We start from the raw sequence: 26,804 nt of genomic DNA on the forward strand, positions 1-26,804 counted from the left end.
TGTACAAGTGATCCGGTAAGGTCATGGCGAGAGACAGCAGGAGCGCACTGTTTCTCATTACATCTGTAAGCCCAGACTTCACTCTGCTTTCAAAGCCCCAAATCCCTACCCAATGAGACTGTTGGCTCTCAACCCCCAGGAACCATCCACACCATGCCTTGCATGTCCTAACTCACTGCCATGGATCACCCCTCCTCCAGGCGCCTGCAGCCCCGGCTCTTCCTCCGGGGCAGTGAGCTGCCTTCCGTCCATCCCCAACAGATGCAAGGCATCAGGGCCTATCCTGGAACTCGAGGCCTGGTAGCTGAAAGGTGTATGGGGCAGGGTTTCGCTGTCTCTGGAGGACAGCACACATCTGAAACGCATTTGCCGGGCATTAGACAAGAAGATACAAAGGTTGAATTGGCACAGATGTATGTTTTATGGGCAGCCATGCAACAGAGGGCAGCTAAGTCAGCCGACAATTAGGAATGGAGATCTTAGCACATGTTACTAGTCTCTGGCCTCTCTACACTTTTTCTCTTCCCCTTACTACCCCGCTCACTTTACATATGACAATCCTGACACACTATAGCCCAGTGGCTGTGCAGGAAGTTACTGTCCCTGCATTTTTTTTCTCCATTAGGTTAAGCGTATGAAAAACATAATTTAAAATGGTACCTTTATTACATGCCATTAACAAAATTCAAATCGGACATCATTTCATTTAACTAAAATCCCAGAAGTACATATGCAAGCGGTTAGAATCATGTTTAAAAGGCCACACGTTACACTACGCCTGTTTGTAGGCTTACCCTCATAACTACACAGGCTACATTTGTTTACATTGAGAGATTTCCTCAGGAGAGGCGGAGGAGGCAAGTCAGAGATTGCCATACCCGTGTTTAAGGTGTTCACCAAAATAAAGAGGCCCTTCTGCCTGGAGCCTACCAGACCCTATTCAAGTGGACCCCTACCAACATATTGCCTCATTACGAGTTGGGAGGTGCTGGATGAATGCAGCGGTATTATCACATACCGCCACATTACCGCACCAACAATGAGTTGGGTGGAAAGTTGAAGGATTCACCTCCAGCTCACCAACTTTCCACCCGATCTAGGCAGAATCACCACCAGCGGAATTACTGCTGGGGTAATTCTGCCGAAATGCCCCATGGAGTCCTTAAAGGGGGACTAACGCCACCACTGCCACTTGTAATCTGACGGTAATACTGTCGGAACAAGTGGCAGTAACTGTAATGCTATTTGGAGGTATCTTTGCAGATTTACCGCCAAGATACCACACAACTTATAATGAGGCCTATAGTCCTCTGATGTTAGCAAACTGGGCAGACAAATTGACGTGTGCCTATCCTTTATGTGACAAGTAAATTCCACCACCAACGGTGCCTTCCAACAGTTCCCCCTCATTCAGCTAACCAGTGCATCACTTTTGCTACAATTGATTTGGCGGTTGTCTCTTGCATCTATTATTGAAAATAAATTTACGCTGGTCTGCTGACCAAATCTCTGGCCATACTTCAAATAATTTAAAGCTACATCTCCCTCTTCATCCTTGACCTGGAGCTGTCAGACCATATAACATCACCCCTGGAATCATTGGTATAGTTCCTGAAGAAGCAGCTTGAATTCAAAATACTCTACCTAGTGCACAAAGTGCTAGACAGATGTGCACACAGTCTTTAGAACTAGGATACCAACCAACCGGAAACCTTTGGTCTGCCTGTTAAAACTCACTAACTTCCCTCAAGGAAAGATACAAGTGTCTAAGGGCTGCTTCTTTGTCCTCTCACCCCCTACGCCTCGAGCACTATGTCAAACAAGTCTGCATTGGTCTGAAATTCTATGTGTCTTTTTAGACAGACATGGATCTGTCTCCCAGTAACCCCATTTGCTGTACTTGGCAATAACCACCCTTCCCCTCTCCTCTTGCAGCGCATTTATGCAGTCTCACTTCTGCATCTGTTCTCACTATATAGCTTATAAGGTTTAAGTTATTTTCCTGTAACTATTGTTCTCCAGCATGGGTCTGGCATGGATTCACATGCTCTTGAATATTCCCTGTGTCAGGTTGGAAATCCTCTGCAAAAGAAAAACATTTTCACTTCCATTTAAAAACTGTATTTCTCCTCTACACCAATCACTGCCCTCTGGGTCATACTGCCCCCATCCAATGGCAGTCCTTTCTCTAAGACCCTCCTCTGGCAGCCATCTTCAGAGTTGATAAGCATGTAAAGTGACAGTATGACCAAGAAGAGCCACAGAGGGGCCGGAGGGAGGGTTCTCATGTGAATCCATGCCAGACCCACGTTACAGGTAAGTAACTCAAACCTTCTCCAGCATGGGGACTGGCATGGATTCACATGCTCATGTATAATGAATGCATAGTAGTACAACATTACACAACCACGGGAGGTGGCAAGGCTTAACAGAAGCAATTAACTCTTACCTCTGGAATAGACTCGCCTCAAGCAAAGAGGTTGCGTAGCATTAATTGGCCGACTCTGGACTCTTCCCTGGAATCCCTGTCGATGCAGTAGAACTTCATGAAGGTGAGTCTGGACCTCCATGTAGCAGCCCTGAAGATGTCCAGCAATGGCACAACAGACCAGAACCCTGTTGTCGCAGTGATCGCTCAAGTGGAGTGGGCTCTCGGACGGCCGGGCAGCAGTCAGTTCGCCAACTGATGACAGTGCATGATGCAGCCGGAGAGCCACCTTGAAATGGAAGCTCTGGACAAGGCCTTCCCATGGTTCACAGGACCAAAGTTCACAAATAGTTGTGAAGTCTTCCGGAAACTCTTTGTGTGTGTCATGTAGAACTTCAGGGCATGAGCAACGTCTAGCGAGTGCAAGGCCCTTTCCGCAGGTGGCAAAGATTTCAGGAAGAAAACAGGTCACACCAAAGGCTCATTGAGGTGGAATTCCGACTGAACCTTCGGCATGAAAGAGGGGTGTGTACGCAGTACCACCTTTGATTCGTGGAAAGTCAGACACGGCTGCTTGAAGGATAGGGACTGGATCTCACCTATGCGTCTGGCTCAGGTGATGGCCACAAGGAATGCCGCCTTCCATGAGAGACTCTTGAGTGGGGCCTGATGCATAGGCTTGAAGGAGGCCCCCATGAGCCTCGTCAGAATCACATTGAGTTCCCTTGCCGGGGCAGGAGCCTTCACCCGCGGGAAAGATTGGAAACATGCTTTGAGAAACTCCTTGACGAGTCTGTGGGACAACAGCGAGGATCTTCCTGGGGATCTGGTGTAGCGGGAAATAGCCACCAGATGCGCCTTGATGGAGGCGTGCACCAAACCATCCTTTGCCAAGGATAGCAAGTATTGAAGGATCTGTGGAGCCGTGACCCTCAGAGGGGTAATCTTCTGCAACCGGCATGACGTAGCAAAACACTTTCCCTTATGGCCGTAGCAATTTAAGGTTGATGATGCCATGGCCTTGGCGAGGACCTCCCTGCAGTCTGCTGGCAACTCATAACCTCCAAACTCTAAGGCTACAGAAGCCAAGTCCTCAGGTTCAGTGATCCCGGGTTGTGATGAAGGATTGCACCTCCCCCTCTGATGAGGAGATCCGGAACCACCGGCAACTTGACATAAGCGATGCTAACAGGCTGAGAAGTTCCGGATACCAAAACTGAATCGGCCACGCATCTCATCTTGCATTGACACTGTCTGAGTGTGTTGATCACTCATAGCAGGAGCGGAAATGGAGGAAACACGTACAGAAACAGCCCTTCCCACGGGAAGGATCGACCCTGCCCCAGGCTCCTCGGCTGGTGGAATCTGCCGGCAAACTTCTGGCACTTGGAGTTCACCATCATCACAAACAGATCAATCTGGGGTCTGCCCCATTTGATGAACAGTTGGTCCACCTGATCCTGACGAAGCTCCTACTCATGGCAGGAGTGCAGATCCCTGCTGAGGGAGTCTGTGATGGTGTTCTTGAGCCCCGCCAGGTGGAGAGGGACGAGGAACTTCCCTTGTCTGACGGCCCAGTACCACAAGGCCTGCGCTACCTTGGAGAGCGTTGGCGATCGAGTGCCCCCCTGATTCCTGATGTAGAACATGGTGGTGGTGTTGTCCATGAAGATCCTCACCACTTTGCCTTTCAGAGATGGTAGGAATGACTTGAGGGCCTAGAACACTGCCCAAAGCTCCAGGATGTTGATATGCAGACCCTTTTCCTCTGGCAGCCACAGTCCTCTGGCGTGTAGACATCCAGTGTGCCTTCCCCGCCCTTGCAGGGAGGCATCTGTGGTGACCGTCTCCTGGTATGGGGGTTTTGAAATCCTGTGCATTGGGCGACGTTGGAGTGGATGCCCCACTGTAGGAATTCTTCGTTGAGAGGGATCTTGTCCGTGAAGTTTCCAGACACCTGTATCCAGCGGGCGTCCAGGAATTCCTGTAGGGGTTGCATCTGAAACCTGCAGAGACGGACAAGGTAGATGCAGGACGAGATCATGCTCAGTAACAACTTGATGGCCCGCACTGTGGCCTTCTTCGTTGCACCTTTCCTTGAACGGCTGCTAGCCTCTCCTCCGAGAGCAATGCCAGGCAAGACACCATATTGTGTCTGGCACCTGGGAACAGCACGTTCTGTGATGGTGGATAGTTGACAGAGAATCCCAGATCCGACAATAGCCGGATTGTCGTCTCCGTGTGTCTGCCGGCCAGCTCCCGCAAGCGGGCACGTATTAGCCAGTTATCCAGGCATGGCTATACATGTATACCCTGTAGACGCAGATGGGCTGCCCCTGGTGCCAGGCATTTCATGCACATTCTGGGGGCTGACAACAAGCCGAAAGGTAGAGCCTTGAACTGGTAGTGCTGGCCTTGCATCACGAAATGCAAAAACATTCAATGTTTCTTGTGAATGGGGAAGTGGAAATAGGTGTCCTCCTGGTCCAATGACGTCAAGAAATCTCCTTTTTCGAGTTGGCGGGTCGCGTGTTGCAACGTGACCATCCTGAACCTGCGACACTAAACCCAAGTTGGGGACACTGGCTGGAGAGGCTAAATATGTTTTTTGAAGTGCCTGAAATAACTGATGGTGCCAAAAAGGAAGACGCTCCTATAGTCCTATGCAGGGAGCGAGGTCCATAAAATGTACAGGGTGCTGCCACCAGGTGATGGGTCTTATCGAGTTGCAGAGAGGGCACGGCCCAACTACCTTGCCCCAATGGTCAACATTGTCTATGAACGGTTCCAGCTCCAACAGGCTTGCTGAGTCCATTGACACATTCTAGAACCGGCTGTGCCAACTGGCAGCGCAGCGATGTGTGCATTAGTTGACGAAGAAGTTGTGGGGCCAGGTAATTCAAAAATGCTGGTCCAGCAAGCTACGCACACAGATCCTGAAGGAACCAGGAATCCCTCTGGCACGAATCCTACTGGAGCCCAGGAACTTGCTGAGGTGCAGTCGGCCCAGATGGAGGTGGCTATGAAACGGCTGCAAGTGGAGGAGGTATATGTCGTCAAGACCCAGAGCAAGAAGGCCACTCCAGTGACAGGGGCCAGAAGAGGAGCCATGTCAAGAAAGGGCAAGGATGAGGCACCCCAGAGACTGTGCAAATTCTGTGGAAGGGGTTGCCACATGTAGGGCCGTGTCCAGCGGTAGGGTGGCAGTGTGGTAGGTGCCACAAGGCAGGACATTATTCAAACTTCTGCAAGACCTCCTGGGCGTCAATTACCGGGGCCACTGAGCCAGAGCCATGGAGAAACAGGCGGGCTGAAATAGCCACCAACCTGGCACTCATCACGGAAGACGCCAGCTGGCCTACAGAGGATTGCAGGGAAGACAGGAACGATAAGGAAGTGGTAGCCCTAGTCGAGTACGAGGATGAAGAGGTATTCTTCATGGAAGAGTAACTGCCAGGACCCCCAGCAAGTGGCACAGGGGTGGCAGAGCGGAAAAGACGGAAGAAGGTAAAGAGGGCCCAGGCCCGCTGGCACAAGAATTCGAGGGGGCCAGGCTAGTTGTTCAAATGAACGCTGGAGATGAGTATTGTTAAAGTTACCACAGTTTTGTTGACATTTTGTGTTCTTACCCTTGGCATGGAATGTTGTGACTTTGGCACGTCATCGGGCAGTCACATGTTGCTGTTAAAGTAATGGCAGCACGTCTCTTACGAGGACGGCTGTGATCACGTGTAATGAGTTAATAAAATGGCCGAGCGGCTACGCGCTCGCCAGTTGCTTCTACACTCAGGCCAGCTCTGTGTGCCATTATTGGTAGTGCTCCAGAGTAGGGCCTGGCCTCCCCGGGGCCCTTAACACACGCTCACTGCAGCAAGATTTCTTTATTTTATTTTTTAAATGCACCGGAGTGTGTACTTTTTGGTTGCTAAGCATACACCGATGTGGACCAAGTCGTCCACATTGTGGTCGTTCAGAACCGCTGCAGTGCCAGCCCGCCCCCTGGGTTCCACACCCTGTCTAGTTGCCTCTGTGACAGTCCAAAGAGTGGATCCAGAGAAGGCCAAGCTAAGTGTTTTGTAATGTATGCATGCGTGTGTGTTGGTATACAATATATGTGTGTATGCAAGAATTGTGTGAGTCTTTAGGGGAGGGGTGTGTGTATGTGTGTGTAAACGTAAGCCTCATTTTTTCATTGTCTGACAGTGATATGCTTCACATATAATGAGAGGAAAATGTGCCATTTCATTTTTTTTTAAAACTTATTTTGGTGTGTAAAAGAACACAAAAGTAAGGGAGACGGTTTAAAACCTTTTGAGTGACATTTTAATTTTCTTGGAAGAAAGCATAGAGAGGTTTTGGTGAATAACTGGTGCTTTGTGTGTGCTCTCAGAATAAAAAGCCTCCCTTTGCAGTTCTTATCATCCATGAGTCACCACTTCTAAATAGCTTCCACTTTAAACGCTCTGCCAAAACAAAGAGTGAAAAGGAATCGAGTATGTACCAGTGGGTTGTCTGTCTTGAGAGTGTTACAGGGGGTTGGGAAATGACGGCAAAGCTTTGGTAGGGCAGGGCGCAAAATGGCTTTTTGCCTGAAAGCACCCCCACCACCGCCTCTAGAATGCAATCAGTGTTACTCCGTATAGACGTAGCTGCTTGTTGCTGCAGGATCCCGAGGAGCATAAGGCTCTGTCTGGGCCACGGCACTGACTGCCTGAAGCCTGCCCTGAGTAGCAATGCTGATTTGTGGGCTCATGCTCAGCCCCACACAAGTGTATTACAGTGTCTATGTTGGCATAAACCGATTGTAAACGCAGACTCATGCATCTGATTTACATCAGGATTATTAGTTTAGATGTATTGTGGAGGCAGCCTTGTGCATCTGATTTACAGTAACCAGGATTATTGGTATAGACGGATTGAGGAGGCAGCCTCTTGCAAATGAGTTACAGTCACAGTATTATTGGTTTAGACGGATTGTGGAGTCAGCCTCATGCATCTGATTTACAGTGACCAGGATTATTGGTATAGATGGATTGAGGAGGCAGACTCATGCATCTGATTTACAGTGGCCAGGATTATTGGTATAGACGGATTGTGGAGGCAGCCTCATGCAACTGATTTACAGTCATCAGGATTATTAGTTTAGATGTATTGTGGAGGCAGCCTTGTGCATCTGATTTACAGTAACCAGGATTATTGGTATAGACGGATTGAGGAGGCAGCCTCTTGCAAATGAGTTACAGTCACAGTATTATTGGTTTAGACGGATTGTGGAGTCAGCCTCATGCATCTGATTTACAGTGACCAGGATTATTGGTTTAGATGGATTGAGGAGGCAGACTCATGCATCTGATTTACAGTGACCAGGATTATTGGTATAGATGGATTGAGGAGGCAGACTCATGCATCTGATTTACAGTGACCAGGATTATTGGTATAGACGGATTGTGGAGGCAGACTCATGCATCTGATTTACAGTCATCAGGATTATTAGTTTAGATGGATTGTGGAGGCAGCCTCATGCATCTGATTTACAGTGACCAGGATTATTGGTATAGACGGATTGTGGAGGCAGACTCATGCATCTGATTTACAGTGACCAGGATTATTGGTATAGACGGATTGTGGAGGCAGACTCATGCATCTGATTTACAGTGACCAGGATTATTGGTATAGACGGATTGTGGAGGCAGCCTCATGCATCTGATTTACAGTGACCAGGATTATTGGTTTAGATGGATTGTGGATGCAGCCTCATGCATCCGATTTTTAGTGACCAGGATATAGAAGGAGGAGGCAGCCTCTTGCAACTGAGTTACAGTCATCAGGATTATTGGTATAGACGGATTTTGGAGGCAGCCTCATGCATCTGATTTACAGTGACCGGGATTATTGGTTTAGACTAGTTCTGGACACATTCTCATGCCACTGATATACAGTGGCCAGGATTATTGGTATAGACGGATTGTGGAGGCAGACTCATGCATCTGATTTACAGTGACCAGGATTATTGGTATAGATGGATTGTGGATGCAGCCTCATGCATCCGATTTTTAGTGACCAGGATATAGAAGGAGGAGGCAGCCTCTTGCAACTGAGTTACAGTGACCAGTATTATTTGTTTAGATGGATTGTGGAGGCAGCCTCATGCAACTGATTTACAGTCATCAGGATTATTGGTATAGACGGATTGTGGAGGCAGCCTCATGCATCTGATTTACAGTGACCAGGATATAGAAGGAGGAGGCAGCCTCATGCATCTGATTTACAGTGACCAGGATATAGAAGGAGGAGGCAGCCTCATGCATCTGATTTACAGTGACCAGGATTATTGGTTTAGATGGATTGTGGAGGCAGCCTCATGCAACTGATTTACAGTAACCAGGATTATTGGTTTAGACTAGTTCTGGACACATTCTCATGCATCTGATATACAGTGAGCAGGATTATTGGTATAGACATATTGTGGACACAACCTAATTAGAATATTGTAAAATGCGTATGTACTGTTGGTGACCTGGCATTTGCTCTATTTGTTCATGTGTTACCCAGGACAACCAATTGTAAATACTATAGCTTTTTACCACATTTTCTCAAAATGTGTGCTGTAAAGTGCACCATTTCAACACATTATATAAAAATGTTTTTCGTGGGAAGAACTCTTCCCCTCAAGCCTTCCTAATCCCCTTAAATATTTTGGGCTCCGTCGCTACACTTGATCACCCGCACTGATTTGGGGAACTATGTAGGCTATTCACTGGCTGTGTGAGAGCATGAATCATTCATAATCCTGGTGCTCCCAAGGATCCATCCGCCCCACTTGCACCAAACCTGCCTCCACCACTGGCTAGTGGGGAGAGGAGAGGGGGGCAGAAGGAGCTGCATCTCTGCTAATCACCCAAGTGCTGAGCATGCATCAGATGTGGCCCTAGGCTTGGGATGAGGCCAGAGTGCCAGAAGCCGGTGTGCTGCGATGCAGGTGCATGGAATCTCTGAGGATAAGAGTGTGGGGAGTGGGGAATGATGCCAGAACCTGGATATGTGAGGCTGGGCCATGAACATTGACATTATAATAGGCATAAAAGGCATTTGCTGGCATAGACGGGCAATCCTGGGGGTGTGTGAGGTTGCACTTAGAATACGGTCGACGCACATGGACACGTAAAGCTGTGCCTTACGAATTCTAACCATACGTGTCACATAAGGATATTCAGGGGTTAGGATGCCACTACATTCACATAGGAGGCCGGGCTTGGGATTTATGGCAGCACTCTGGAATCTGGGCCAGAGCGAGGCAAGATAGAGCTTCAAGGGTCTACCACCGCCCTAATGTTACTGCTCAATTAAAGGACCAGAATACCTGCCCACTTGACTCTTCTGTCTCAAATCCTCTTCGTAGGAAAGTGGGGCGTGCAATGCATTCTGCAGAAGTGCTTCTAATTTCTGTGTATATTTTTAATAGTAAAAGGAGAGTGATCCTTAGAGATTCCGTTGAATCCGGTGGCTGCTGAAAGCTGCACTGGACCTTCCTGGTGCAGGGGTGTGTGCGTTTATAAATGGCTGCATCCCTAGATTGGGTAGCACTGAGAGTTCCCCAGAAGGCAGCTTTCATGCTGGAACCGATACCTGGTCTAGGTATGCAGGAAATATGGAAATGTTCAGTGCATTCCTTAGTTTTCCCATGTGGACAGGAATGTTTACTCTGGACCAGGAATGGTTGGTGGCCATGAGGAGCTCCACCACCAATGATAAAGAGTAAAATTGAGTTTTACACGGTTTCTCCAGCCTTGAACTTTTTGTGAATTGGACAAGTCTGCCGTGCAAGGCTTAGCTGCTTGTGGGAAGAGGACTTTTAACAATGGACGTGAATGAGACTTTTAATCCAGTGGTTTGTAGTGCCACGAAGTGAAGACTAGTTGACACAACTCCAGTCAAACTGGTAGTATTGAGTTCAATGATAACAAGCATTGCAACATGTTGTAGGCCCCAACATCTCACTTCCATTCAAAGCTCTTTAAGAAAGGCGGATTGGCCCGATGTAGGTTTACATCCTTTGAACTGCCCTTTTCATTGGCTTGAAGGGGTTGTGGGCTTCTGCAATTGGGAGTGTCTTAGAGGATGCCCCCAACCTCTGGACTCATCTCCACAACAACTGGGCCTCTGCAATAGTAACTTTTAATCGCAAATATGCTCCCTTCATTGATTTGAACTGGATACAGAGCCTTGGGCATGTGGCGTGATAACATTCCCATGACTGCATAAGGAAAGAGAGCACCAACTCTGGACTTGCTCCTCTGGTAGAGCAGTGATATTCCTTACAATCCTGAAGCAGGCTGCAATGCCACCACCACTGTGTACAATGAGAGGGGTACGCGCACCCTTCTTGCAAGGCCACCTATGCCCATCCTCCCAGGATAGAGCCAGAAGATGCCAGTCTGAAAGTGACTCCTCAGTTGCTAAAGAGCACATGGCACCTCTTCTTTATCCCAAATCCGGGGTGGGAACAAAGCCCAAATGAGACAGGTCCTCAGTGTCTCTGATGCCTCCAGGCATAGTGGCACTGCCTGCACCCATGCCAGTAACTTCATTGAATCGCATCAGAAAGAGGTTGTGCAGCTGCCTGCACACGGATTACCGTGAATTGTTTGAATCTGAATTGACCCAGGGAGAAAAAAACGAGTTATTTTTTCTAAATTAATTTTTGGTTTTTCATCCTGTGGCCATTTCAGATAACCCGCTCCCGCCCACCCCTTAATTACCCTTGACTTACTTTGTCCCTGCAATGCCTGTTCCCTTCATTTCCCTGATCGGAACCGGCGCAGTAGGGTCTTTTTATATTTTTTAAACGTACATTTTTCGGGACGCAGGTGACACCCCCACAACTGCCGGAGCCATTACAGTGAACAGGGTGCGGGGGACACCCCCGCAAGCCCCGCTCCCCTTGTTCACTGTAATGGCCCTGAATGGGAGACTTGGATGTAATTTGCATATGGCCCAAATTCAGTCCAATCTTCCATTCGTTTTTTTTTCCCGCGCAAATCTACGGATTCCTCCAGGCGGGACTTGCCACCGCTCAATAAACTCCCACTCCTTGGCCGCACCGCCTTGGGGCGACTTGTGCCTCTCATTGACATCCCTGTGGACGCTTTGGGCAATCTGGCACCACCATGATTTCCAAGGCTCGACTGGGAAATATTCTCTTCCATTTTACATGTGTTCATGTTGAAGGAAACATGTCACTGCCTGGGGTTGAAAGTATTCACGTAAATCTTGCAACGAATACATTTTAAGCTATGGGTGGAAACTAAACGTCCATTACACACCTGTGTCTAGGAGAGTCCGAAGGGAATGGGCCTGGTTGCTACTTTTACATCTGCATGGGGTACATATATATATATATATATATATATATATATATATATATATATATTTTGTTTTTTTAATGCAAGCTCCTGGGCTGTGGCCAGCACCATGTGGCTATTTACTTCTGGGGTGGCTGGCTTTCTTGTTCAGGCCCCTTAAAAAAAAAATAAGAAAAATAAGAACAGGAGTGCCACAAGTCTAACACTTTCAGCACTGACCCTAAATAAGAAAGAATAGGAATACCAAATAATGTGTCTTTCTGGAATTCTATACAAAAAGTGCTAGACTCATTAAAGGTTTATTTCAGGCACACTTCAGGGGGTGAGTCACTGACTTAGACTGTTCTTAAATGCCTCACTCAGCCTTTCATCCTTCTGAGGTCGATAAATGAGTACCAACACAGGTTGGGTGATTTTGGGTGTATATTTTTTTCTATATAAAGCGCTTAAGCATAAGTGCTATATAATAGCACATCATTATCATTTGGTCATGGACGTCTACTTGCAATCACAGTAATTTGGTAATATGGGCCTATACACACTAATCTTAATGATACATATGGCCATCCATTCTTGTATGAATGTACATCACGGTATAATGATATTGTAACCATATATTTCGTAGTGTACAATGCTATGTGATGCCACTTCCTGTTTTGTCAACGGGTGAAATGTTGTGTTCCATCGCAACCGTGATATCACTTTGGGGTGGGGTCAAATGACATTACTTCCTGTGATGTCATCAGGGGGTCAAGGGTCGTGTGATGTCACTTCCGCTACCCCTGGCACTTTGGTGAAATGACGTCCCTGGTGATGGTGTCATTTTGTCTGCGGAGGGGACGCCCACCTTCTGCAGACCTTCAGCAAGCAGCAAATGCTCAGCTGCAAACACCTACAACACTAGAGTGGGGACAAGGACTGCTCTGTGCCCTGATGCGACAACTGCACTGCTTGCTGCATCGTCAAACCACCCCATGTCCCTGTCCGGACAGCCATATGACGTACATTTCCCAATGAACCCGTGCCTGACATCACACACTTTGCTTTCTTAGGCTTAATCTTGACACTCTGTCTACAGCCTGAAGAAAGACGCGTAGCACACTAGTCAGCTTGAAACATTACATAAGACATGAAAGGATTTTCAAATTTCCCAGTACATAACACACATTACTATCTCTTCTGCACCTGCCACGTCCTACTCTGGGCGTGCAGCAAAACCTGTTACCGCACAGTCATGCCATAGACTATCAGTACGTTTAAGTCATGCATTTCGTCTTCTTGCTGGTGGCTTGCAGGACACAGAAATAGCAGCTATATTCCCAGCAATGCTTTAAGTTGGGAGCTGTACAAACAGAACACATCACTTCCGGAGCTTAAATGCATGCTGCTGTTTCATGAATTATGTGATGGCCTGTGTGTTTATCATCGGTTGTCAGGGAAACTATGTTTCTTGGCACTGTGCCATAGCTCCCTGTAATAAATGCAATTTCCCCTCATTCTCTCACTGCATCTAATATTCCGAGCAGACGAAAGACCCTACATTATTGGTTCCTTTAAGGCATGAAAGATCACTCTATGTGGTACTTCTGGGTAGGGTGTTATCCCTCCTAATCTGGGTGCTAACTACAGAATTCCTGGGGTGATGCTGATGGCCTAACAACTACATCCTACTCTGAGCTGCAACCCCATTTCTCTGATCTCACGTTCGGGTCTTGGGATATAGTGCCCCGCACACTCCTCGAACGTTGCCGGATATAGCGCCCCTGACTTGCTTCTGCAACTTTAGGGGATTTAATGAGCCCTGGGGCACTTGACTATCTCCTCCACTAAGTTCTGTGTTGCCCCTGGCAATCTGCTGCCAGGGCTTGAATAGGCCCTCTACTCTGGCAATCTGCAAGCCCTCTACTCTGGCAATCTGCTGCAGGGCTTGAACAGGCCCTCTACTCTGGCAATCTGCTGCCAGGGTTTGAACAGGCCCTCTACTCTGGCAATCTGATGCAGGACTTGAACAGGCCCTCTACTATGGCAATCTTCTGCCAGGGCTTGAACAGACTCTATACTCTGGCAATCTGCTGCAGGGCTTGAACAGGCCCTCTACTCTGGCAATCTGCTGGCAGGGTTTGTACAGGCCCTCTACTCTGGCAATCTGCTGCCAGGGCCTGAACAGGCCCGCTACTCTGGCAATCTGCTGCCAGGGCTTGAACAGGCCCTCTACTCTGGCAATCTGCTGCAGGGCTTGAACAGGCCCTCTACTCTGGCAACCTGCTGCCAGGGTTTGTACAGGACCTCTACTCTGGCAATCTGCTGCCAGGGCTTGAACAGGCCCTCTACTCTGGAAATCTTCTGCCAGGGCTTGAACAGACTCTCTACTCTGGCAATCTGCTGCAGGGCTTGAACAGGCCCTCTACTCTGGCAATCTGCTGCCAGGGTTTGTACAGGCCCTCTACTCTGGCAATCTGCTGCCAGGGCCTGAACAGGCCCGCTACTCTGGCAATCTGCTGCCAGGGCTTGAACAGGCCCTCTACTCTGGCAATCTGCTACAGGGCTTGAACAGGCCCTCTACTCTGGCAACCTGCTGCCAGGGTTTGTACAGGACCTCTACTCTGGCAATCTGCTGCCAGGGCTTGAACAGGCCCTCTACTCTGGCAATCTTCTGCCAGGGCTTGAACAGACTCTCTACTCTGGCAATCTGCTGCAGGGCTTGAACAGGCCTTCTACTCTGGCAATCTGCTACAGGGCTTGAACTGGCCCGCTACTCTGGCAATCTGCTGCCAGGGCTTGTACAGGCCCTCTACTCTGGCAATCTGCTGCCAGGGCTTCAACAGACTCTCTACTCTGGCAATCTGCTGCAGGGCTTGAACAGGCCAGCTACTCTGGCAATCTGCTGCCAGTGCTTGTACAGGCCCTCTACTCTGGCAATCTGCTGCCAGGGCTTGAACAGGCCCTCTACTCTGGCAATCTGCTGCCAGGGCTTGAACAGGCTCTCTACTCTGGCAATCTGCTGCAGGGCTTGAATAGGCCAGCTACTCTGGCAATCTGCTGCCAGTGCTTGTACAGGCCCTCTACTCTGGCAATCTGCTGCCAGGGCTTGAACAGGCTCTCTACTCTGGCAATCTGCTGGCAGGCTGGAACAGGCCCTCTACTCTGGCAATCTGCTGGCAGGCTTGAACAGGCCCTCTACCCTGGCAATCTGCTGCAGAGCTTGAACAGGCCCTCTACTCTGGCAATCTGCTGCCAGGGCTTGAACAGGCCCTCTACTCTGGCAATCTGCACGCCCTCTACTCTGGCAATCTGTTACCAGGCTTGAACAGGCCCTCTACTCTGGTCTGCAGTTTCAATCTGGGATTTTTAACACTGTGGTTCTCTGGAAGTAGCTCCCCTCTGCTCACCGGTTCTGCTTCCAGATGCCCCATGCTCTACCCTTCACAGCTCCTGCTTTTTCCTCCTGCTCTTGCACCTATTCCTCCAGCAACCTCACTAAACTGGAGTGTCACCCTCTCCTCCACACAGCCAGCAGATGTCTGTATCCTTTTAAATTGTAGATGATTGGGTGATTACCACAGGAAGACCTCTGATTCACCGGCCCTGTCCGTCCTTGGGTTCCTGGGTTCCTGGATGCCGATGGACCCAGGCATCGCAGACCCACCTCCTCCTCGCGTGGATATGCCTTCCCCATCCTTAACTACAGGCTCAGGATGTTATGCACTGTCTTAGCCTGGCCCGTGCCTGGGTTCGCCTTCTGAAGGTCAGGATGCAAGATCATGGGGGAATCCTGCACAGGTATTCCACCTGCCAGGTTTGCGGGGAATTGGCAGCCCTCTCTCTGATCTGGGGGCAGAGGACCTGGATAGGATACGCCATTTACCCCCTCTAAGGGTTACATCACAGAGTTGGTGGCTCCCTCGGCCCCAGAGTTTCCCGGTCCTCCCTGCTGGTGTGGGCCAAGTGACTTGACACAGTGGTAGAAAACCCAATAATGGAACAGAGCATTGCTTTAAATGGCATAATATGAGAATAACCAAACAAGAGTTACTTCATCTGCCCTCATTATGAGGTTGGTGGCAATTCTAAAAAATAGGTAGCATTTAGAAATACCACTGAATTTTACAGCTAATTAAATTAAGAAATATTGGGCAGGGATTGAAAAAAGGATTTGTTTACCAAGAGCTCAAATCCACTCCTGTGTGTCAAGCATCGCCCAGAAAGCAGGACCTACCTGTGGGAATGAGGCACAGTATCACACATCTCACTTGCACCTGAGATGGACATTACACCTTATTGACTCTCATAGTTGCCTCATCATGATTTAAAGGTCTTCTAGGTGTGGTCCTAATGCCAGTTCCCTTAAGCATATCCCCATGCACACAGAGTTCATGTCAGGTAGGTTACTTTGTATGGCACCAGTGGGACTAGGACCAGGGGAGTCAAAAGTAGCTCGTTGTCGCTTTTGATGTCAAGCTCTTCTGGGCTACAAGCAGGAGTTAAATAGCTCCCAGCGCCTGGCAATGTTGCCCCCTGTGGGGTATGTACTGCATGCATTATGTCCTTGGAATTTCCCATCCAGCAAATATCGTCTGGTTATGAGGTCAAATATCCCATAATAATACCCACCATGTGTTCCCCACCCAATAGGTGGAGGTAACATTTATTTTTAAAAGACCAGACTTTTATTTAATTTTTTTCTGAAGGATTATTCTAAAGCAACCCTTTAACGTCATGAGAAATACGTCCTTAGCGGGGGTATTGCATATGACCACTTTATAAACCCCCTCTGCGATGTAATGTAGTATGGGGTAAAACCCGATTCTTGAGGGTAGTATTAAAACCTGCAGAGTGGCGGTATGACCCGCTGCTGTAGACAATCTACCCCCACCCTCGAAACAGCAACAACAATGCGTGTAGATCTCGGGAAAGGCCACAGTCCCAGTTTCTGAATATCTCCATCTGTTAGGTGCCGGGGGGGCCTATCACACAGAGGCCGGCTCACGCAATGAGTGCTGGTAGTGTCGCTGCTTATGGCTTGCATCTGCTCCCTGCAAACACCTGCCACACTTTTCATGAGGGCCACACTGTCAATTCGGTGACAATCTCGTGTGTTTTGTTGAAAATAATGGATAGCGCAAGTGTTTGGCATCTCTTTGGCAAAGATTACATCCCTTGTAGAAAGAGAGGGGCCTCCCACTTACCGCGGTTGCTGTGCCTCGCTGGTGTGATTGCTGGGCAGAAGTGTCTTGAGAGACTGTAGTGACAGAGGGCAGCTGGGAGGCGGCATAAGGGCCCTGCAGGGGATGGATGGCAGCCGCATGCGTGGACACGTCCTCGGGCATAGGAGTGGGTGCTGCTGTGGGTGCTGAGCCGGCGGAGGAGTCCTCGTACTGGCCTTCGGGAGGTGTGATGATGACCTGTGTATCACAGAAATAGGGCAGGGTTGCATTTAGAGTGGGAGGACACCAATGATCAACTCTCAGCGACAGAACACACTGCTCCACAGCTCCCCAGAAACGGAGTGCTTGCCTCATGCACAATTACACTCATTGATTAAGCATGTTTACCACTGCGGTACTTATGAATTCAGCAACGTGTACTGCTTTGCTAAAGTCTTGGAATGTTACCTCTGCAGCCAGTGGATGTTTGGACGCGGTCCAGAGCTGCTGGGTCACGTGGCACAGGGACGCCTTGTGTGCACCAGCCTGGAGCATCCCAGGAATTGGCTGTTGTGCATTCCTGCCATGTTTCAGGCTGGGGCACAGGAGGCCTCTCTCAAGGACCATCCATCTAAGAGGGAAGTTGCGCTTGCAACACAAAATGCAAGATTTCGCATTTGTCAAACGTGCAATGAACATTCAAAATTGGCAATAAAAGGAGCAACATGTGTTCTGCTTGCCACTCCGCCACTCAATGCATGCAGCTAGAAGGACACAGCAGTGCCAATTTCAGGTATTTGATGCCCAGAGATCCAGCGCCCACAAGAGGTGCACACGCCATTTAAATGACGAAGCTCCAGCGGCGGGGGTGTGTTGCAATTCTCCAGAATTCGATAAACATAGAATGGATGCCATGCAATCTCTGGGTCTAAGAAAATGAGTGGCAACGCCGGTGTGGGGCAATGCTGCAACATCATGCATTTCTCCTCTACTGATCCCTATCATGCCATCACATCGTAACCAAATATGAACGAAGCATAGGCTGTCACGAAATGGGCCAATCCTCAAACAGCAATGGAAGCAGGAGCAAAGGGACACAACCAGAGATGCATAAGAAGGCAGGCAAGCATACACAGGGGCCTAGACAGGCGTGGATTGGGGCACAGGCAAGCATGGACAGAGACACACGCACGTGTGCACAGGTATGCAGAGAAGCATGCCCAGAGAGGCAGACAAGTGCACACAAGCAATGATATGGGCTTGGTACGTGTCCATCTGGGTGGTCGTGGCACCTTCACCCGAAGCACAACTCACACCCTACCTCAGGCTGATGTGTGAAAGGCTCCATGGTGGACCTGGACTGGTTGAAGACTGGATCCTCATTAAATGAGCTCAAGCATGATCCATTGTAGTTCTTGCAGTACTCCTTGGCTGCTCCTGGATCTCCCATGACAAACATTAATTGCTGCAGAGAACCCTGCAAAGAGAAGAAAGGATGCTAAGTGCCCAGAAAGAGATTCCCTTCCTCCACTTTGCTACCGAATGTATTCGGCCCACACCAGAACCATGCCAACACATGCATCCTGCTCCTGATGTCAGCAAGTCACAGCGAATCTTTCAGAACTCCTGTCAGCAATACCGAACATACAGTGGTCACCAGAGTTCACGGAAGGTAACGGTCCCAGGAATGGTATGGTGGGGTACAGTACTTGTAAAGAGCAAACATTCACCTCGCAAGGCGGTATCAAGGCACTGAAACAGTGGGTACAGGTGGCCCAAACCCAGCCGGCCCATAGGACTGGTGGTTTCCCAACAGCCCTTTAAGATGAGTAGCAGCACCCTTGAGATGGATGGGGATGCAGATTAATACTCTCGCATCAAATCAATAATGACAACTCAATAGTTTGGCAAAGGGAGTCCGTTTAATAAAAAGTACAAAAAAGGGGGAGTTCATGAATATCAGCAATCGCTCGATCTTCCTTCTCGCTTCAACTCCAATTAATTTCAGAAAAAACATAGTATTTATACCAAAAACACGTCACCACTGACTTGTAACTCTCAAAACTTAGCATGCAACTTGATTGGTTCTAGGAAGGTAGCTTTAATATAGGCACTATATCTGTATATGGTAACGGGGAGAGGGAATTGGATGAACAATGTCAGGTGGGGCAACTAAGCCCTTCCTTCAAAATGGCTACTGTAAACGTCACTAAAAGTACAACATCTCATTGGTTCTACTAACTATAGGACCCTAGATTACATGGTCCACTATGATTGGGTTGGCATCAACCCCACTCATACTTTTCCCACTTGCTTACCAGCGTGCAGAATAGCCGGCCAGGTGCAGGGAGTTTGTCTGCACCCCCAGCTTCCCACCAATTATTGCTACTATCAATCATCACTTCAGTGGTCATGTGTCAATTATTTCTTTGTGGTTGGCCTCGAGTCTGCTTCTTAGTCTGGGAAAGTTAAGGCGTCTGTGCATGGCAAAGGTCCATGCATAGGTGTGAACGTTTCATCCCTTCCTGCTCGTCTGGTCACGTGATTCCGACACCGTGAAATCGTGTTATTCTTCATCCAATTTCGTGTAGTCGTCTGCCATCTGTGTCTTATCTTGACCTTTCTGAACGGGATACTCTGTTATTCTTCTCATTAATTGTATCCACTGTTGGGCTATTTCAGCTGATACAACCTTGGCTTCTTGGCATGGTTATCCTCGTCTGAGTTTCTCTTTGTCTTACTACTAAGCATAAGCAAGCCTCACGATTTCTGCGCTTCTTACCGTTACTTTGCACATGTACACGGTTAAACTAACTGAATATCTTCATCGTGCACATGGCATAATTTTCTGACATCTTGACATCAATTATTTCACTTTAGGCTCAGGCTGTCACTTATCCATGGTGTTTCGTCTCTTCATCATTCACAGGTCGTCATATCTTCTATATGTGAGTCAGTCTGGGTTCTTATGACATCATCTTTCGTCTTCCTTTAGCATCTTCTTAGCTTCTTCAGGTATTATATTCTGGCGATCGTCATTCTGTCTCATTTGCTGATATGGTTTTCTCAATGGGTACCTTACTGTCCAGGTTTTCTTAGGTGTCGGTACTTCAATAGGTGCTGTTATTCTGATAGGTACTGGACAGAGCCCCACCTCGGCTCTCTGCTGGTTGATTTGTTCATCATAAGTCACATATTTCGGTGTGAACGTTCCTGGTACTTCAAAATGGGTGGTTGGAGTGTGTACCAAGTTTGGCACCTCCTCTACAGCAGGGTTCTGTATCTTCCTCTGTTTCCAGGGAGATGTTTAGGTGAGGAATCTTGCTTCCCTCTTTGGATATCCTGGCCTTGCTTCAATGGCGGAAGATGTAAGGCAGGCTGTACCATCAGCCAGGGTCCAAGGTTGAGTTCTTCTTACTGACCTCTTGGGAAGTCTTCAGGTGATCTGCTTAAAGAGGGGCTCCAGCCCTCTTTTAAAGCCAAGTGGGCCACAGTGATTGGTTTAGGATAAACATACCTTAACAAACCAATCCTGGGGTCCCTACCAACAATGTCCTGTTTGCACGAGGTGTCAGAGTGCTTTGCAACAGGAAAGGTAAAGGGGTGAAAACAGGAACAAGGTGTCTCCCGGAACTAAAATGGCAGAAACCTTATCTCAACAGAAAGCGCTGGCCTCACTCCCTTGTGACACTAAGTCCGACTCATCTTGCTATCTGTTTTGTTCAAAGAGTAACTCTGGTTAATGGTCCTGTCTATGTGGTCCCTGTTAAAGAGGCAGGTCTCCCTTGATGCTGCGGCGAGACAAGACACTCTGGCACCTACAAAGAAGCTCACTGCCATTGATACTGAGGGCAGGAGCTGGCTTTAGGTTGACACAGTTACATATGAAAGGTTGTTGGGTTTTCTTCTCCTTTGTTAACCTCTGCAGCCAGGCCCCATGTGTCCTGTTTGACGTACCCTCTGTTGGTATGTTAATCACTGCCAACAGCTGCAGGGTCTAGCAAAAGAACAGGGCGGATCCATGGAGCCTTTGTTAGTTCATCATGTTGACCATTGCAGGGGAAAGGTTGGCCTTCCCCCTTGCTGAAGATGACATAGTGCACTCCTGGCTGTCACATTCCAACTAAATATGACATGGCGGACTGTGCCTGTAGGCTGTTTCCACCCAGACTATTGAGGTCTATGCATTTGTCATGGTGTGAACATCGAAAATGTGTGTGGATTAGCCCCACACATTTCTCTGGGGCTGGTCTACCATCATTCCATTAAATAATAAATGTCAAAAAGCTCAGGTGAGCGCATGATGATGATGAATTTCTCACACAGAGTGTTTTGGAGGAAGTACTTAGTCCAAATGATCTCAGCCCTCCATCATGTAAATTACAACATTTGGCAATTGATGGCTGTACCACCAATCAGCCAAAACTAAAAATAGAGAGTCATGCATACTAGGAGCATGCCCAAATGGCCAGCTTCATTGATCTAGTGATAAGTGCATATAAGGGCCATCAGCAGTGATACCACACAAAAGACACTTCATCACTGCTGTTTGATATAAAGGGGAGTTTTAACTGTGCCCTTTAAAAACCTTCAGAGTGTGCTACATGAAATTATATTGGGTGTTGTGAAAATATGGCCATTCACGTCTTCAGCAATAGAGAGGGCTTAGTGAGGATCTGGATGGCCACGTCCTCAGAATTTAGGAGGTTAAGTTGAAGATTACACACATTTTCTATTGCAAAGATGCCATGAACTACAACAAGAAAAACCCATGGATGCGGACCTGGTTGAATAACAGCAGACTGCGGAGGGCATAATGGTCAAAAGTCAGCTGAAGATGGATCAGTGCACTGGGGCAAAGGCTAAACGAGGTAAACACATGATGGTGGAACCTAGAGCAGTGTGTGCAGGCCTCTAGACTATGGGGAGAGGGGCGGGTCAGTATGGAGAAATTGATGGCGGCGATCCAGGAATCCAGAGCATCAATGGAGGGGAAAATCCAGGAAATGGGGGGTGAATGCTACCTTAGTACGTGGGGGCCTATGGAAAGTTTGTGAAAGGGTGACAGAGGTGGAACAGAGAGTGAGCAATGTGGAAGATGAACTGAACTACTGAGGAGCCAAGTGAAGGGCTTTGTGGGTGCAATAAGGTCTTTGGAGTTCAAGGCGGAGGGCACGGTGGGGCACTCTCGCTGATGTAAAATATGATTGGCGTGCTGGAGCAGGAGGAAGGCCCCAGTGTAAAAGTATATGTGGAAAAACTGATACTGACAATGCTGAAGCTTAGAGGACTCTCAAAACTGTTCACAGTGTAGAGGGCGCATAGAGTACCAGGTAGGCTCCCGCCACTGGGAGGACCACCCAGGGTGATTGTGGTGAAGCTACTGAATGACCGCAACAGAGATGTGATCCTCCAAAAGTCACACAAACATGGCCACTTTGAAGTTGGGAATGCTAAAATGCTCATATTCCCGGACTTCACGCAAGAAGTTCAGAAACAAAGGTGCTCCTTCGATGCAGTGTGTCAGGGACTGTGTGATAACTTGGGATACATGATCTTTTTTCTCGCGAAACTTAAAATCATAGTGGAACGGTAAAATCAAATTTTTTCACATCACTGCGGGAAGCCTGGAACTGGTTAGACAGCAGAACACCAAACACAGCTAAGCAGGACGCAGAGGGGAAGAAGATGGGGAGCAAGCCCAAGCCACATGAGACTAAGCAAGACACAACAGTTGTCAAGAGACTATCAAGAACTGGCAAACTGGGTTGGAGTATCAATTGTGGAGGGAATGGATGAGGGTGATGGAAAAGGGTGAACTTGTTTACGGGCAGGCCGGAGCCTACAGACAGGCCTAGCCTCAGACCATACGGTCGACCATCCCGAGGAGGAGTAATGAGGGCGGATGGATGGAATGAAAGGTCAATGTTTAACACGGGGAGGACGGTAAAATTATGGGTTGGGTGTTGCAGGAGTTTGGGGTTTTGAGATGGGTTGGTGGAGGGAAGGGGACAGTGAGGGGAGGGCTACAGGGGAAATGGGGTTGGGGTGTTGGGAAAATGTTAAATTCTTCATTACCAAATCATTGAGCTGTTGTGAGGGGAAAGGAGGGTAAAAAGAGGGGGAGGCAAAAGGTACATGTGGACAACATGGATGGGTATGTATACATACTGTGAAGGCATCATGGAGCAAGACACAGACAACAGACTTAAAGTTTAAAGTAAAATACTTTATTCAACTGAATGTCAGGATGGTAAAAGGCCTAACTTGTCCTATGCTAAGGTGGGATTTCCCTACCTGAACGAAACTATGTAAAGTCTGAGTCCAAAGGCCTCATTACGATATTGGAGGTAGCCATGCCGCCATTCCGACCTTGGAGGGCCCGGTATTTCCCCATTCAGGGAACCCGGACCCGCTACATCCCCTTTCCCATTCGAGCCCCCAGAGGGCTCAATGGGAACGGGAAGGATGCAAACAATGGGCCTGTTAAAAACGGGCCCGTTGTTTGCATCCAGGTCTGCTCGAGGGGCCCGCTAAGGTCGCCTGGTTTTACCAGGCGTCCTTACCGGGTCCCGCGAGGAGACCACGTAATGAGGTGGTAGGGGGTTAACGTGGCTGGCAGCTCTACCGGCCCTGTTAAACCCCTACCGCCTAATGTGTAATGAGGCCCCAAGAGTTCAACTTAAAAGTCTGTATCCAAAACCTATTCTTTACCTCACAGCTAAATTTAACCAGTGTGTAGGGATATCAAAATCAACAGAAATTGTATCCAACCAAAGTTCTGAGCTTCTTCCAGCTTACAGATTTCTTTCAGCTCCCTTCCCCAAGGATAAGAAAGTTCCACAAAAAAAGTCTCAAAATTACCTTTCTCCAGTTCAAAGGGACACAGTTCAAAACAACCTTCCAGGTTCCTTTCCACAAGTTCAAGATAATATCGCAGATAGGTCTCGGAGTTCCCTTCCACAAGTCCAAAGCAGTATCACAGATAGGTCTCGGGGTTCCCTTCTCCAAGTTCAAAGCAACTCAGTTTCACAGGAAAACACAGCACACTTCCAAGTCAAGTGTATACTCCTTTTGGGGATTTTTCTTTCACAGAATCTTTGTCTTTTCCAATTTTAGAATTTCTTGGTCTAGGCGCAGTTGTCAGACCACACTGTCCACCCATCACAGATTGTGTAACCCAGAACCCTAAGTTCACAATGTCTTTGGTTTCCACAATTCCTGGTTCCCTTTTCTAGGAGCAGTTGTCAGACCGCATGGCGCACCCATCATAGGTCACGCAACCAGGAACCCTATATTTATATTCACCCTTCTTTGCTTTCACTAGGTTAGCCTTTTGATTTTTTCACAGTATTTCCCTTCCCCTCTGCTAGTCACATGATTAGCTCTTGGGTTTGACAATGCAGGTTTCTCAGTACATTTGGGGGAGGGTTGCTTTTGACAGCAGACATTTAAATAATATATTAACTCTTTATTCTGTAATTTGTTAAGGAAGGTTTTCCAGCCTCCCAACAGCTTTCTTGACTTCTGGTGGGTTAAACATTCATTGTTTGTGGTTTTGTTATCTTTGGGTGATGTAAGATGCAAAGATCCCAGCTCATTATTAAAGAATAGTTCATTCGCACAAGGGATTTCTTTAGCAGGACCTTTTAACTGTTCCAATAATTAATTGCAATGTAATAGCCATTCACGGTTACCATTTCTGCACGCAACCGCTTTCAGACATGGGCTTTTATTCGGCGGCATACGTGTATGAGACACACCAGTGTTTCTGAGCGCAGAGAAACTCACCGGGGCTTGTTCTCAGCTCGTCTAGCTACACGGGCTGCTCTGTGCTCCACTCCCAGGGCCGTCACAAGGGGGGGCAGGAGGGGCAAACTGCCCCGGGCCTCGCGCTTGCAGGGGGCCTCGCTGCCCCCTTTCCTAACTAGCAGGCAGCACAGTCCACCTGTGTCCTTTATTCACACGGGGGACTGTGCTGTCTTCTCTCTGCCCTGCAATGATTTTGCTGTTTGTTGCGAAGCCGTTTGGCTCCGCAACAAACAGCAAAATAATGGGAGGCAGCAGGGCTCAGAAGTGAGCTCTGCTGCCTCCTGTTATTCAGCTGACAACGTGGACATGCTAAATGACAAGAGAGGACTCCTCTCCTGTCAGTCAGTGTGTTCACGTTGCTCAGCTTGACCACGCTGACTGATAGGAGAGGAGGTATCTCCAGTCAGGCAGCGTGTCTACATGTCCTGTGGCTGCGCAGGGGCTTTTCAAGGGTGCACAGAGGTAAGGTAAGTGTTTTTTATTTTTATTTAAATGTGTATATGTAGTATATATGTGTATTTAAATTAAATAAGTATGTATATGTGCATGAATGTGTGCTTGTATGTTGGTGTTTATGTTGTGCTATGTTTGGTTTTATGTATGCGTGCATGCAAGGAGTTGTGTGACTGGTGGATGAATGCATGGGTGAAAGTGTTGTATGTGAGTGTGTGCGCCAGCCACCACCCCTAAATTTAGCAGACCTGCGGGCCACTTAATTAAGGAGTGGGGTCATGGCATCAGAGGTGCACCTAGGCTAAAATGTCGGGGGCGACGGAGTGGGACTAACACTTCAAATGTTGGGAGGGGTGCTAATGTCAGAGCCTGTGGTGGAGGGGCAAACTTTCTTGTTTGGGCACATCTAACATCTTTCCACATTAGAATGAGACTATTCTGATGAAGCTTCAATGTTACAAGCAGCTAACTCTCGCCCTCATTTCTGAAACGTCACACTTAAGGACTGCTGCGAGAATGAGATTTCTCATTTCACCACTTCCCTTCTAATCATTCCCCTGGCATGCAAGTGCTAACCTCACGTCACAAGTTCGATTACCTAAAAATGTATGTTTATGAATGCAGGTGCTAACAGTGAAATATTTTATGTAGGGGACCTTGTTAACAGGGAAGCCCAGGCCCCGTTTAATGTCTGTGTCTTGGTCCGTCTGGCCACGGCTCTGTTGGTCAGCCGGCAGGGGCTGGATGACAGTTTTGAAAGCGGATAGTGAGTGGGGCCAATGTGGGGCCAATAAACCCATTGCTCTGTCAGTCTCCCAGGGATGACGTCTGGGTATTTCAGCTTTTGCAGTTGAAATGGACCCCTAATGAGCTGCTCCCATGTTGGCAGTCTTATGACACAGACACCTACTGATAATCTGCAGTTTTTAACCACCTCACTGTATTATTTTGACTTCATTTTTTATTTAAGCACTCCACAAGTGCCTTGGCCTATATTTCCAATCTATAAGGCCTGAGGTGCCCCACAAACAACGCAAGCAAATGGGCCCCAAACCAGCCCTGACACATCTTCAATCAGCCCTGCTCCCACTTGCCTCCCAATACCCTGAGCCCAGCCAGGAAGCTAAATAGCTAGTTCACCTTCAGTTCACCTTCCCTTTGGCTACTAGTCATACCTTTCACCCCAATTCAGAGGCTCTTTAATTTCATAATGCTATGCTAATCTCTGGAGAGGTGTGCCATCTAAAAGCTGAGACCAGAAGTTAAGACTTGGGCTTCATCAAAGTTAGTCTGTTGATATCGCATGGATAGGTATTTGTACTCTGCATGTTGGATCACCTGGGTGAGGGTTCTCCGGGGAGTGAGGGTGAGGCAGCCAATGGTGAGACGCGGTATTCCCCCCTTTCCCGTACCTATGCCCCATCCTATTTTATAGGATCCTCCAACATCCCAAAACCCCCCCTGCTCCCCCTTTCTACACAAACACTGGGCTGAAGAAGAAGGCCACTGAGAGTAAAGAGGCTAACACATATCTCATTGGACATGTGCCGCTAATTGGGTCAGGCAAAGTCAGGCACTTGACTTTACCACATACATCTGATACGA

General features: G+C 48.1%; 1 protein-coding gene across 1 annotated transcript in view; it reads right to left on the reverse strand.

Moving 5' to 3' along the window:
- LOC138471851 (collagen alpha-1(II) chain-like) overlaps window positions 1–26,804 on the reverse strand; it is a 1,536,387-nt gene that overhangs the window by 917,746 nt on the left and 591,837 nt on the right. Inside the window, exons 5-6 of the mRNA XM_069609694.1 lie at window positions 18,256–18,411; window positions 16,977–17,192 (exon numbers count right to left, since the gene is read on the reverse strand). Coding sequence (XP_069465795.1) covers window positions 16,977–17,192; window positions 18,256–18,411 — 372 coding nt within the window. The remainder of the gene's footprint in view (window positions 1–16,976; window positions 17,193–18,255; window positions 18,412–26,804) is intronic.

This window comes from Ambystoma mexicanum, chromosome 8, assembly GCF_040938575.1.
Source record: "Ambystoma mexicanum isolate Mex_15411 chromosome 8, UKY_AmexF1_1, whole genome shotgun sequence".
In the NCBI taxonomy this organism is placed as follows: Eukaryota; Metazoa; Chordata; class Amphibia; order Caudata; family Ambystomatidae; genus Ambystoma; species Ambystoma mexicanum.